The 14163-nt window shown below is 37.0% G+C and overlaps 2 protein-coding genes across 2 annotated transcripts in view; both read right to left on the minus strand.

The window, feature by feature from the left end:
- Window positions 1-625, minus strand: part of SLC26A5 (solute carrier family 26 member 5) — a 61940-nt gene extending 61315 nt beyond the window's left edge. The window contains exon 1 of the mRNA XM_006053464.3: window positions 518-625. The gene's annotated coding sequence lies outside the window, so the exon portion shown is untranslated. The remainder of the gene's footprint in view (window positions 1-517) is intronic.
- A 5322-nt stretch (window positions 626-5947) lies between these two features.
- The window catches only part of RELN (reelin), a 553128-nt gene continuing 544912 nt past the window's right edge, over window positions 5948-14163 (minus strand). The window contains exon 64 of the mRNA XM_006053468.4: window positions 5948-7063. Within this exon, the coding sequence (XP_006053530.3) occupies window positions 6967-7063 (97 nt within the window). The 3' untranslated portion in view covers window positions 5948-6966. The remainder of the gene's footprint in view (window positions 7064-14163) is intronic.

The following is a 14163-nucleotide window of genomic DNA, read 5'->3' on the forward strand; positions in this document are numbered from 1 at the left end:
GACGCTCGAGCTGCAGTAAGTAAGAAGGTGTCTTGAGGATGCGCACAGCACGGCAAGGCTGAGAACGTTCTGGGCACCTGAGAAGCTATGAAAGCAAAGTTGTGAACAGCAAAGGGTTGGGTCAGAACCAAAGAGTTGCGCACGTCCAGTAAAGACGCAAACGTCTGGCAAAAAAAAAAAAAAAAAAAAAAAAAAAAATTTGTGCGGCGCGGCCGCTGCAGACAGGGAGGCCTGAGCCGGAGGTTTGCAAAGGAAGGCGCTTTTTGAGACTTTGCTGTCAGGGGCTAGAGACAGGCAAGGTGTGAGCAAGTCAAATGCTGAATTCACTTTTCGAAAGCAGTTTCAGGACAGCCCAAGAGACAGAGCGGAGCTAGAGATGCCGGGAGAGGCGGCGACGCGGGAATCCCGTGGGTCCCCGAGGGCCTGGCGGTGGGCGCTCCGTGCGCGCCGCAGCAGCTCCTCCCCCGGCCCGGCCCGCGCGCACCCACCGGCCCCGGCCCGGCCCGCGAGCACTCACCGGCCGGCACTGCCCGGCGCTGCCCTGGCGGAGCCGCCGCCCCGCCGCGCTCCGGAGCCGCCGCCGCCGTCGTTTCGATGCCTCGCCGCTGCTTCCCTGACAGGCTGTGGAGGCGCGACGTCCCGCAGGACCCGTAACCCGAGCCCGCCCCGCCCCCCGCCGCGCGACCCCTGCGACCCAGAGGTCTCTTCTCCAACTTCTAGAACTTTTAAGGTGTGCTGGAAATTATACGCCGCCCGTCCAGCCCCCCAAGGCCACGGAAACAACACCCCCGTTTGTCTCCCGCTGCTCACGGGGTCTTGACGATGGGATTCGTGGAGCAAACACGGTAAATAAAGTGGTAGTACTCAAGTGAGAAACATGTTACTATTTTTTTTAAATGAAAATAAGCTAATATATATTTCAAAATACACTCCTTATGGAGAATCATGTTGACACAGTAACAATGACAAAACTGAATGACAGTGTTAAAGTTTTTTTTTTTTAAGCTTTGAGGAGTTGCCTCGGATAAACACTTGAACATATGTGCCACGGATTCTTTCCCAGGCATTCGAGTTAGAATGTACAAATCAGTGTTTGTTTTTTATTAAGTAATGCGACCTGATATGCAGTTTAGCAGATAGGAGGGTAAATGGAGCGAAAATGGAGTATGGAAAGAAGGAAGGGATAAAATAAGGAGGAAGGAGGGAAGGAAAGAGCCTGATTTGCTTTTAACGCCTAGTAAGAGCACCGTGGCCAGAGTGCTCCAATCCAAGAAGAGGAACGGCAGAAATGATTTCGGTATAAAAACTTGCCTTTGGCCTTGTCTTAGCAAGGATTATGGTTGGTTCATTCGAGTCACTCTCCACACCCCACCCCCACCCCCCCCGGCCCCGCCTTGCTTTTTGCATTTCTAAAGCGACTGTATGATTAGCTAGTTACTTGCTGGCGGCTCTTAAAGCTGAAAAGTGCGCCTGGAGAAAAACCAGTAGTACCAGTACCAGTAGTACCATCCCATCAGAGGCCGAGCATCACCTTCACGACGCTGCCCTGGAGGAAGAGCTGGAAATTCCTCTCTCTTCCACACGAGGGCACTCTCTTCAAGGGTACCACACTAGCCTGAGAGTCCGGTGATGAACTGAACTGATAGCTGGGTGTGTGTACTTTTCTTCAGACTTTGATCATCTCTGAATAAATCCTAACAGTGAGATAGTGAGGAGGAATTGGGTACCTGTGACATACATTTCCGGTGTCATCCATTTGACACTGTCGTCTTATGAGATTACCTTGTCAGTCCTTGAGCCCAGTACTTAAACTATAATGCACATAGGAGATCTTGTTAAAAATGCAGATTCTGACTGAGTCCATCTGGGTTGGAGCCTGAGATAGGCACTTCTAACAAGTTCCTGGGTGAGGCTGGTGGGCCGATTGGAGGGCCAGATTTTGAGCAGTAACACTGTAGACAGGTAGATTATAAACTAGTTTTGGAAGTAAGTCAGGTGACTTAATATGACAGCAATTGTTAACAGTAATACTGAGTATCACTCAGTATTTGGCACATGTGCTTGGAATTGTTCTAAGTACCATACCTGTATTAGCTCATATTAGGACAGCTTTGTGAGTTAGATAGTGCTATAGTTTCTAGTTTAGTTTATTTTCCTTTTGGTGGCTTGATTTAATTTTTAAATTTGTAGATTAACATTGATCCCCAAAGTGAAAGCTATACAAATGTAGTCAGAGAAATGTCTTCCCTCCTTTGTTCCATTCTACCCAGTCCCCCCAGGAGTAAACAACTTCACGGTTTCCTGGCTTATTCTTCCTGGTTTTTCATCACAAAGCTAGGCAGATATAGGTATGTGTTCTAGTTTCCTGTCTCAAACAATGGTGACTGTAAATGCTCTTTTTTCCTCAGCTTTTTTTCATGTCTCAATATCTGTGGAAATCACTGTATATCATTTCACAGAGATTTTCATTCCTTCTTTTTAACAGTTACATAATACTTCATTGTGTGTATGTACCACATTGTGTTCACTCACTCACCTATGTTTGGATATTTATGTAGTTTCCAATATTTTATAGTTATAAATATCTTATTACAAATAGGAAATTTAGAGGAAGACCAAATAATTAACTTCAAATCACCTAAAATATGAATGTGAAAGAAATTACATTAGAATTAGTAAGGATTGACTTTCTTCTTTAATGTTTAAGAGAGTTGTCTAGTTTTTGTTAAGATAATTGTGGAGGTGGTCAAAAGTGCCTCACTTATCACAGTATGTCTGTTTTCTATGGATAGTAATATTCAGGAATTTCTGTAATAATTTTGGTGTTTGTTTACTGTCTTTAGATTTACTGAGGCAATATTTCTTACACACAGTTTCTGCCTTTTTATTATTCATATGTATTGCCACAAATTATTCTACCAGTATTCTCTCCATAAAAAATTACATTTCCAGACTTCTCTTTCTCTGCTGTATTGGCATGGTTTCTAGACAGTGGATCCAGAGGCTGCAATAAGGTAATGAGGCCACTGGAGAGAGGCAGGCTTTCCCACTGTCATTGCATGGTCTCCCACATCTATAAAGACAGCATCCATTTCCATCCATGTTGGATTTTAAAAATTCTGTAAAAATTCATTTACAATAAGCACCCAAAGGACTAAATGGAAGATACAGTAATGATGACAAGACTGTCTCACCTCTGAACTGGAATTCTTGCACTATCAGCTTTTTTTTGTTTTCCCCCCTTCTGCACAATAAATAAATGCATAGCTACTTTTTGTATTTACTACTGTATTTTCTATGTGAAGCAGTTTGTAGTTTCTCTGGAGAAGTGTGAATCCTTAGCAAAAATTCTTGTCAGAAACTTAAAATTATTCCTCAGCTGTTGTCCCAAATCTACCTATTAATTCTAATCTTCCAGCTTCTTTCCTTAACTTACTCCAGCCCCTCTCCACACCTCAGTCAGTATCCCAGTGCCTCCTGGGAAAAGCTGAATTTTGTTAGTTTAAGCAAATGCTTGCTTGCTTCCCTCACTCCTGATGCTGCCAACAACACTGGCCCCTGGCATCTCTCCACACTGCTCCCCAGGTGCCCCTCCTCAAATTCAAATAAGCTGTGACTCCCCTAAGGCAGCAAGCTGCTTCCCATCTTTGTTTTTTGCACATGCTGCTTTATTCTTAGAATATATTTCCCCATTGAATTTGCCTGACAAAGCCTATTTATTATTTTCTCTTTTTTTGGCCATATTTTACAGCTTGCAGGATATTAGTTCCCTGACCAGGGATTGAACCTAGGCCCCTTGCAGTGTAAGCTCCAAGTCCTAGCCACTGGACTGCCAGGGAATTCCCTATTCTTTTTTTTTTTTTTGGCAATAGTATTTAGATCCTAACTTGAGAACAGAAATATGACAAGCCCATTTGTACACATAAGTCATTCAAGCCTTAACATTGTATTATATTTTATTTTGGCTTTTAAAGAAATATTTTAGACACAGTCAATGTCTTCCACATATCCCACTCTGATCCTACTTCCTCACCTGAGGTAACTGCCGTTATGAATTTGTATGTACCATTACCACACATGGTTTTATATTTTTGCCATTTATGCATGTATTCATATGCAACATGTGGTATTTGTTAGCAAATTTTAAGATCCGATGAATGGCATTAAACCATATTTATAATTTTGCAACTTTTGTTGTTATCATTAAGGGGTGTACTATTTATCCATTTTCATCACAATATTCTATTATGCAAATAAATCACAATTTATCCATTCTCTTGCTGTATACTTGATTGCTTCTAATTATTTGCAATTACAAATAATGTTGTTGTGAACATTCTTATACACATTTCTTTGTATATATATGTGAGTTTCACTATGGTAAGTACCTAGAAGTAACTGGGCCATGCTGTATACACAAATGCAATTCTTACTGATATTGTAACATAGTGTTACATTAATGTGATATTACATAATATCACATAAAGTGATATTATGTAACATAAAGTTACATAAAGTGATATTAAACTGCTCTCTACAAAGATTTGTATTAACTGTATTTTCTTATTTTCAATATTCTTGATGTCCCAGCATCAGGGAACTGGCTGAAGAATACAATTTGCTGTCAAATATCAACTGGAAAACATTAAAATGAATGGATACATGTTTTAAGTGATCTCCCATAATTCCTTCTTTAACCTTGGAACATAAGGAAGAAAGTTTGGGGAATTTTAAAAGTAATACATGTTATTTTTTTTAGGTAAAAGATAAAATAAAAGTGATATTGACTATATTTAGATTAGACTGGTGTGTAGTTTACATTAAAATGTGCGGTGAATAAGAAACAACTGTGTAGAAATCATGGAAACTTGGTCATAAAAATGTATATTTTTATCTGTTACTAAACTTTGTTTCCTTCAGCAAGATAAGTCAGTTGAGTCCACACTACTTGAATTCCTACTTGAACTATGTTTTCAAATTAAATAAATCAACAGACATAAGTCCCAACGTATGCTATTAAACTTTGAGATGAATTGGTGGGGAGTTCAAATCCTGTTCTGAGGGTAAGACACGTGGATGAGAGCATTGTAAATATCTTATCTTAGGGGATAGGTCTATGGCACACATAAATTACTTGCAAAGATAAGGCTTTGGGAAAAATTCAACCTCTTATACCAGTGAAAAAATGAAACAAAATACTACCAAACGGTGAACCATCATCTGACAATTTGTAAACAAAGAAGAATCAACAATTAAGAACAATAGTTATAAATATTTATGGACTACATATGCACCAAATTATACAAAGTGTCATATGTTACATTAAGTAGAAAAAAGGCCTTTATATCTTCAAGGAAATGATTCACAATGGATTTGATACTAGACTCAGAATAAAATTTAACTAAACTTCTCAGCAAGATCATCCCTTATTGTTTCCATATTCAATGAGAAATACTACTGCCATTCAATGCTTTCTTACCTAGATATATGTATTTTTAACCCTCTGGAAAACCAAAAAATACAACAAAATTAACGTATTTATTATTTTGTAGATGTTAAAAAACAAGCAAGGAAAATGTCAGCATTTTTAATCCTTAACACTGTCACATAACAAGCACTCAATAGATATTCGCTGAATGAATGCATGAGTACTTATGAGCTAGGCATTATGGCAGCAGCTAACAAAATTCTCAGGAGTTAAATAATTTTCAAAATTCTTTACTGACTTTTCTTGGTGTGACTGCAGAGTGAATATTAGGAAAAAACCAAATGGCTACATTGAAAAGCGTGGCTTCATAATGGCTATTATCAATGACAGAACAATAAAAAATCAGTAACTATATCTGCCACTGTTCTTTCCAAACCTGCCCAGACTTACAAATCCTACATACAAACAGCAAATAAAGACACAAACAGCAAATAACACAAACAGCAAATGAACTTCAAATGGTTTTTGAACATAGTTTTTATTTAAGCATGGACTTTTAGCTTGGTTCACCCTAGAGTGCAACCTTTTTGTTACGTTAATAGAGAGTTCAGGGCTACAGGGCCATTATAACGTTGCTGGTGTTGGTACAACTTCATCAGAAGGTATGATATGACCCGCAGGAAAAACAGTCCACAAAGAGAACACAATGAAAACATCCACTGTTTTACAAATCACTCTGTTATCACAGACACAAAATGGCACTTACTGTTAGTAAATCAGCCACAGAACACTTTAAAAGTATTTTTTAGACAAGGAAATGGGAACTCCTTTGCGGGAGATAGGGGTTTCATCCACAATTTTTTTAAGTAGAAAATATTTCAAGGTCAAGCATTTTTCTTATCCACAACAACGCTAAACCAACATACATTTTGAGGGGTATATTAAAGGAGATACAATATCTTTACAACTATCTTCATGAGTAGGTATTTCAATGAATTTTCTATAGAATATAAGTAGCCTGAAATTCAGCAGCAAAAAATATTGCAACATAATAAGTAAATACAGTGTCAATGTGTTATATTGTAGAAGAGAATACATAAAGAACCAACAATGATAATTTAATCATATAAAACATGATACATAGCTGAAATACAGTCCATTTAAATAGCTTTGTGACCAAGAATGTTAAATACTGTACTAAATGCCATTTTAAACATAAAATCTCTTAAACTTTTGTGCTTAAACTTTTTTTTCTGTTAAACTATTTCTTATTTTCAATACTGCTACTGTAACTGATATTACAACAGATCACAATTTGCACGGATACATCAACATGAAGACATTTACTTATGAGAAATAAGTCACTTGTCATTAGTTCACAGTGTGGGAAAGTGGTATACACTTGGTCTTGAGAAGGGCTTTCAGTTAATCACTAAGTCCTTCACAGAAGTTTTCCTGATATCAGATGCAGTGCGAGATTTAAAAGAATGCGAAACAACACATCACATATTGGAAGGAAAAATAAACTTTTTGATTCTTCATGGGTATCGTCTAAGTGACCTTCGTCTTCTGTTGTAGAAGTGCCTGAGCCCATGTTGTCGTGAAAAATTCATCATGTAATTTTGTTTGCGAGTGCTGTTAAAATCAGAAAGGACAGAAGCAGGGAGGGAAAAAAGAAAGAGCATGTAAGTTCCATCACTGAAAGCACAATCTAGTCTACGTCCTAAGGTACCCTGCTATTTTTTGGAAAATTCTCAGGGTTTACAGGCCATGCTAACATTACCACCCCAGGACAGAAGAACTAAAGGTTGACAACTGTATTCACTGCCTTTGGCCTTGAAGAAATCCCCTTCTTTTCATGAGCTCTGAACCAGAACAAATGGTAAATTCTCTTGATTAATTGCAAAAGTGGACTGCAACGGTTTTTGGATTTTTAATTTTATTCTTGAACTCTTTCTGAAAAGGCTGACTTGAATTAATTTGAGATAAAGTGTGTACTATACCTATTACCTTATTTACATACATCTTTAACAAGTAGGAAGGACAATTTGATTCTTCCAGCAACCATTGCCATTTAAAGCTTGAGAAACAAAAACAAAGGAAAAACAAACTTCTTTTCGGAATCAGCTTGATCTTCCTATTTCCTGCAGTCTCACAGGCAAAATGAAGAAGCAATTTTTTTTTTCTCAGAATATCAGATTTTGCTGCCTTCCTCAAACAGTAAGCAGCTGGGGTCATGTTCTATGAACATGGGCTTATGAAGGAGACACCCTACTGAAAAAAAGATCATAAGATACTAAGAACGTGTAAGTGAATGTTTAGATGTAAAACTATGTGCACATATCACCCTCATATATGTACACACACATTCATACATACATACTCAAGGCCAAGCTGATAAAAATACTGAAAATGAATTTTGGGAACCTGTAAAAATATGCATGATACTGGCTCTGATATGGAAAATGTAATTTAAGTAGGATCCTTATCCATAAGATCACTGAAAAGAATCAGACTCCTTTACACACGGACCGGAGTGACATGTTTCTATATAGCATTAAAATGTGTTTTTTAAGAGTGAGCCTCTTAGTATTTTTCAAATTCACTCAGTCTCTTGAATGCTGTCTTGTCTTAAAGTCTTTTCTTCCTTGCTTGTGTGCTTAGTTATGTCCGATTCTTTGCTACCCCATGAACTGTAGCCTTTCTAGGCAGGAATACTGGAGTGGGTTGGCATTTCCTCCTCCAGGGGATCTTCCTGACTCAGGGATCGAACCCTCGTCTCCTGTTTCTCCTGCATTGCAGGTGGATTCTTTACCACTGCACCACCTAAAATGTGCATGGAGCAGGATAATGTCATGTGATGTGATTTCACCATGAAGGTAAATATGATATGAATTTGCGTTGGGTTACAGAGGAAGGAAAGAGTAATTTTGCACTGAGCAGTATATTCTTCTGCTCAACAGACCAGATGTAAAATATGTAAAATAAAATATGCAAGGATGTAAAATATGCAAGATGTAAAATAATTGTTTTACCCAGATATTATACTAACATTTGTAACATACAGAAACCTTTAAAATGAGGATTTTATAGATGTTATATCATTAGAAAATAAAATTTATAATAAAATCTCTCAAAGAAAAATAAAGTGAATTTTATCAGATATAATCAAAAAGCAATAGCATTTGTGCTAAAACTTGATAAAAAGACATTGCATTGATCTATAGTTTACAAAATAAAATGATAATAACTTGCACTCTGGATTTCTATCCTATGAAAATGTTAGAAATGATAGAATGGAAACAAAATATACTCTGAAGACATTATAGAGAGAGAAAAAAAAAAATCAGGTTTTGTTTTCAGATAGCTTGACTGTCCTCCCCATTCCCTTGATGTGTTAATATTCTATTTATCAATCAAGTTGACCAGTTTCAATGTCACAGTTGGAGGAGGAAATGAATGTATATATTATTTATTAGTGGTGAGAAGTACTACTTGCTGCCTATGTAAAGTCTAGTTATAAAAAAAGAACAATGACCTAATGTATTGAACTAATCAAGTGTCAGGAGAAAGAATCCTCTCACCTCTTTAGTCACAGAAGATTAGCCTGGAACTAGCTGTCTTCCTGCCAGCATTCTAGGATACTTCATGTGTGCTCTTTCCCTGAATTTCCCTGAGCTATTATATGACAGTGGTCCCCTAAGCTAGCCTCCTCATCCTTTCTGCTTATGAAAGAAATACCACTGAAAGAGAAACCATAAATACCAAGAAAGTATCACCGAATGTGTAATTGCAAAGAAATTTGTGTAATGTGCAAAGAAAGAAAGAAAACTTGCTCAGTCCTGTCCGACTCTTTGCGACCCCATGGACTGTAGCCTACCAGGCTCCTCCATCCATGGGATTTTCCAGGCAAGAGTACTGGAGTGGGGTGCCATTGCCTTCTCCAGGGGATCTTCCCGACCCAGGGATCAAACCCAGGTCTCCCGCATTGTAGGCAGACGCTTTACCATCTGAGCTACCAGGGAAGTCCATCAAACATTGATTTAATCTTGTTAAAAAGGATTCCTAATCCTTTTATCTAAGTCAACTTTGCCAGCTATTTTAAGTCCTCCACACATTTCATTTTACTCTTTTTCAAGTCCTTTCATTTATTATACTTTACAGACATCTCTATTTAAACTCACCTTGAGTCCCTTCCACCTGCCTTATTGGATAATCTTCAACCCAGCTTCCTAAATTTCTACTTATTTTTCAAGTATTACATTTTTTTTTTCTTATTGCTCACCCCTGCCAGTAGGTTTCCACCCCTACTTTGAATCCTCATACTGTTCCTTTTCTGCTTTGCATGGAGATGACTCATGTTCATATCTTGGCTCCCCTTGACTAAACTTCTCTGGGTGTAGCAGCTGTGCCCCACTCCCCCCAACCCCGTACCATAGCCCTGAGCCTCCTGCCTGACCCTGAGTGGTCATGGCATGTTTGTTGAACTTTTGGTGACTTACTGATTGGATTCCTGTTGTAAATCATTACTCTTTAACTATAAGGAATAATTGCAAAGTTAAAGCAATGAAAATTATTCTGTTGTAAACACATTTAAAATATAAGGTACTCAAAGAAAATTTAAAATACTTAAAATATCTTACATAAAAAAAAGATAAACCCAGAACACTTAGGATATTCAGTTATCTCAATGCAACCCAGATTGATGGGAAAGTGACCTCAATATATGGGAACACAGGAACATTTCATTTGAACAAAAGTTGATGTGCATGTGTGGCTTCAAAGCAACTTCTCCATATAACTACTTATTATGGACTGATTTAAATTCTACATTTTTATATTGTTTGTTGTTTAGTTGCTAACTCGTGTCCAACTCTGTGACCTCATGGACTGTATAACCCTCCAGGCTCCTCTGTCTATGGGATTTCCCAGGCAAGAATACTAGAGTGAGTTGCCATTCCCTTCTCCAGGAGATCTTTCTAACTCAGGGATCCAACCCATGTCTCCTGCATTGCAAATTGATTCTTTACAGCTGATCCACCAGGGAAGCCTGCTTCATTTTTTATGAGTGAGAAAATAAATATTAACAGGTTGTAGATCTTTAATACCTTGATAATAGATCCAGCTTGGGAGCTTATATTTACTTTAGGAGGCATTTTGATTCATTGGATATCCTTTAATTTTGAATAAATTTATATATCCATAACATATCTTTAGATCCCTGCAAATGTTGATGTGCATTCAGCATTTGCAATAGATGTTTGTTATAGATGGCTAATGTTTTGTAGTCACATTAGAAATGGCCACATTTTCAAAGCACACTGGAAACATTTTGTTACATAAAACATAAGTATCTCTGGTGACAGGATGGAATCTAACAAAAGTAGATTTTTTCCAGTTCATAAGCTTTTGAAAATCAAGCATCATGGGAAGCTATACCAAAGCGCTCCCTGCTTCAAGGACCATTAATAAACTCACATGGTTACTAAACACCAGTGGCTTCTAGAATATCTAATTAATGGGACTGGACATTTTAAAACCAGTTTAAAGATGTTATGCTTATTATGTCTTTTTTTTTTTTTGTGGAGCAGATCTGGGAGCCTATTTTTGGTTTTGATACATATAGATGTATGTGGTGATTTAGTCGCTTAAGTCGTATCCAACTCTTGCAGCCCCATGGACTGTAGCCTGCCAGGCTCCTCTGTCCATGGGGATTCTCCTGGCAAGAATAATGGGGTGGGTTGCCATTTCCTTCTCCAATATAGAGGTATAGTTATAGATAAACTAGTTATAAACTTATAACCAAAATAATTATAGGTGTGATGGAATTTTAAGGATTTATTTCTTCACTGCAATAATATTAATATGAGAAAGTATTTTATTACAATTCCAATGAAAGCAGGTAATATTCATTCCAAGGCATATCAACTATGGTTCTTGACTTATCAATTTGCTTGACTGAATAGAACTAGGTCCATTTAAAAATTTCTATTTTGAGGCAGCCACTGAAAGAAGCGAGAGTGATCAATGACTTCTTGGAAATGCTAACTTAAATTTCCATTATTGCTGCAGGAGTTTAGGGACTTTAAATAGCATATGGAATAATAATATGCTTCCCTCATAGGAAATATGGATATTGCAAGTTTTTTCAAGAACCAGTGACTATGTTCACCTCGTATTCTTCACTGGAGCCACTATCTTATTTATCATTATAAAAAATTAAGTGATTTGTTGTTGATTCTAAAGGAAATGGGGAAGGTGGAGACTTGATAAAAGTAATGTGAGCGCATAGAAATTTAGTTATTTTTACTGTTAAGTAATTTTTCATCAAAACTTATGATATAATAAGTAATGCTTTATATCAATGCAAAAAGAAGAATCCAGTGACTGCCTTTATTTTTCAGAGAAATACTGATGATTGTAAGATGGGAAACTGCCACTGAAACTAATCAATTAAACTGCCCTGCATAGAAGATGCTGTACATTTTACTTTCAAGGCCTTGCATTTTCAGGAGGGATATACGTAAGTATGGGCTCACATATCTCACAAATGTAGAGCACTTCATTTTTATTTTCCCTACTGAATGGTGATAAGAATAGTATCTGATATTGTGTACTTTGGGGAAATGAAACTTCTAGCAGAATATGCAGATGTTTAACAAACGATAACCATTTTACCTTCTTACCTAGGCTTAAAGTATCTCCAAATGTAAACATATGTTAAAGAAGTCTTACCTAAGGATACCTAAGTCTTATCTAAGGATACCAGTCTTACCTAAGTATACTTTCTTTCCTAAGTTTTAAAGTATCCGTATTAGAGAGCAAATGTAGATACATATTCTAAAAGGCCAATCCTTTTCTAGATCCTAAGGATAGGATCTAGAACTCACAAATATTATGAATAAATCCACTCCCTTTTGCTGGTTCATTTATTAACAGAATAGATTTGAGAAGTCCAGGCATTCTCAATCATCTCTAGCACAAGAGATCTTTTGAAAGACACCACATTTAATCAGAGCCCATAGCTCTTGTGCACACATTTCTATTTGCATTTTCCTCTCATAACAAACTTATAAACTGTTCATATTTTGAGAACACCTAGGAAAATCCCAGGCACAGAGTCAAGCAGTCCAATGAAGGCATGCTGATTGGCACTCTGGTCTATGCTGTTTGTATACATCAGAGATTTATTACAATTTGGCTGAACACCGAGTTTTATGATACAGGTTTCAAGTGTTCCAGTATTTCTCAATACTACATATAACTTTGCTTTCACAGTTTTTTTTTTTTTTCAATTGCAAAGGTCTTCCACAAAATTTCTCAGTTAACATAGGTAATAACAATGAAACTTAGTAAACAGTTCCCCAGAATTAGTAAGAGGACTTACCTTACTCTAGTGGAAAACCAATGACAGCAAATAATGAAATATAACACAAGTTAAAAAATGCCTTTCAACACATGCAGCACTGTGATTACTCATAAAAGTCTGATCAGGTTTAGACGCAATATACGATTTTTCATCTCTTTTGAAAATAAAAATTAAAGAAGTTATTCCTTATTCTTCTATACCTAGTATATACATATATTTAACTTTTCTATGTAATGCAACATGCAATATTTGCTCATAACCATATGTGTCAAAGTACATGTAGCTACAGTACTACATTTGGCATAAATGTTGCATATAAAGCATAAATATAAAAGTAATAGTTTAATAACTACCGTAAATGTTATTATTTGATTTTTCAATTATTTACATTTTAGAAGATACTTATTCCTGAATATATTAAGGAATGGGCTTTTAGAAATAGTAAGTCCTGTATATCAAATAACACAATCAAATTTAAGGAAGGATAAATATGCTTTGCAACAAATGTAATATGTTATTCTCCATAAATCATTTGTGCCAAAAATATGACAGTATCTTGATAATGAATAGCATGAGGGAATGGCCATGATGGAACTCATATTATTAAAATCTGATAAATGCTTTTAAGACCATAGTTAGCAACATATTGGTTTTCAATTCTCAGCAAATGTGGTGATAATTCACTTTTTTGGTAACTGAATTCACAAAGGCTGACTCTTTACTGAGCAATTTGCTTTCAAGGTACACATGCAAAAATCAGCCCGCTTCATCATACACATGACAGGTTGTGACTTAAGACACATACACAGGAAATGTGATGTGTGAATGAAATGCATAGTTGGGTGAGGGAGATTCTTAGGATAGAAGGATGAGTGCCCAGGCAACAAAGGTTAAAAAAAAGGATTCTCTTTTATCCTAAGAAGACCCCACCAGCATGGATCTTGTGAGGGATCTGCCCAAACGTATTCACAAACATTTACGGAAAAACAAATATTCTACACTAGCCAATGAATTCAGAGAAATTAGGTTTCTGACACTTGATTGTCAATGACTGTGTTACGCTGCATCACTCAGACTTTACAGATGAGGACATTTTGTAAGCTAGTGAGGCTGGGAAAAAGTGATCTGTCAATTCGGTTCATCTGTTCTGTGGCAGATTAGCCAGGGCTAATCATCATGAAGTGCTTTTCATGTACAGGTTTTATTGAAAAAATCATCAGAGTGGGGAGATTACACTCTCAAACAAGCATAAGGCATAAGTGACTTCGCTTGTTAAATGCCAAAACGGTGGTTTTTATCTTTATGGTGTGGAGCTTATTCTGTATATCCATATTTATGAAACTCAAATCCTTCTGGATAGTATTTT

The sequence above is a fragment of the Bubalus bubalis genome, chromosome 8 (genome assembly GCF_019923935.1).
Source record: "Bubalus bubalis isolate 160015118507 breed Murrah chromosome 8, NDDB_SH_1, whole genome shotgun sequence".
NCBI lineage: Eukaryota > Metazoa > Chordata > Mammalia > Artiodactyla > Bovidae > Bubalus > Bubalus bubalis.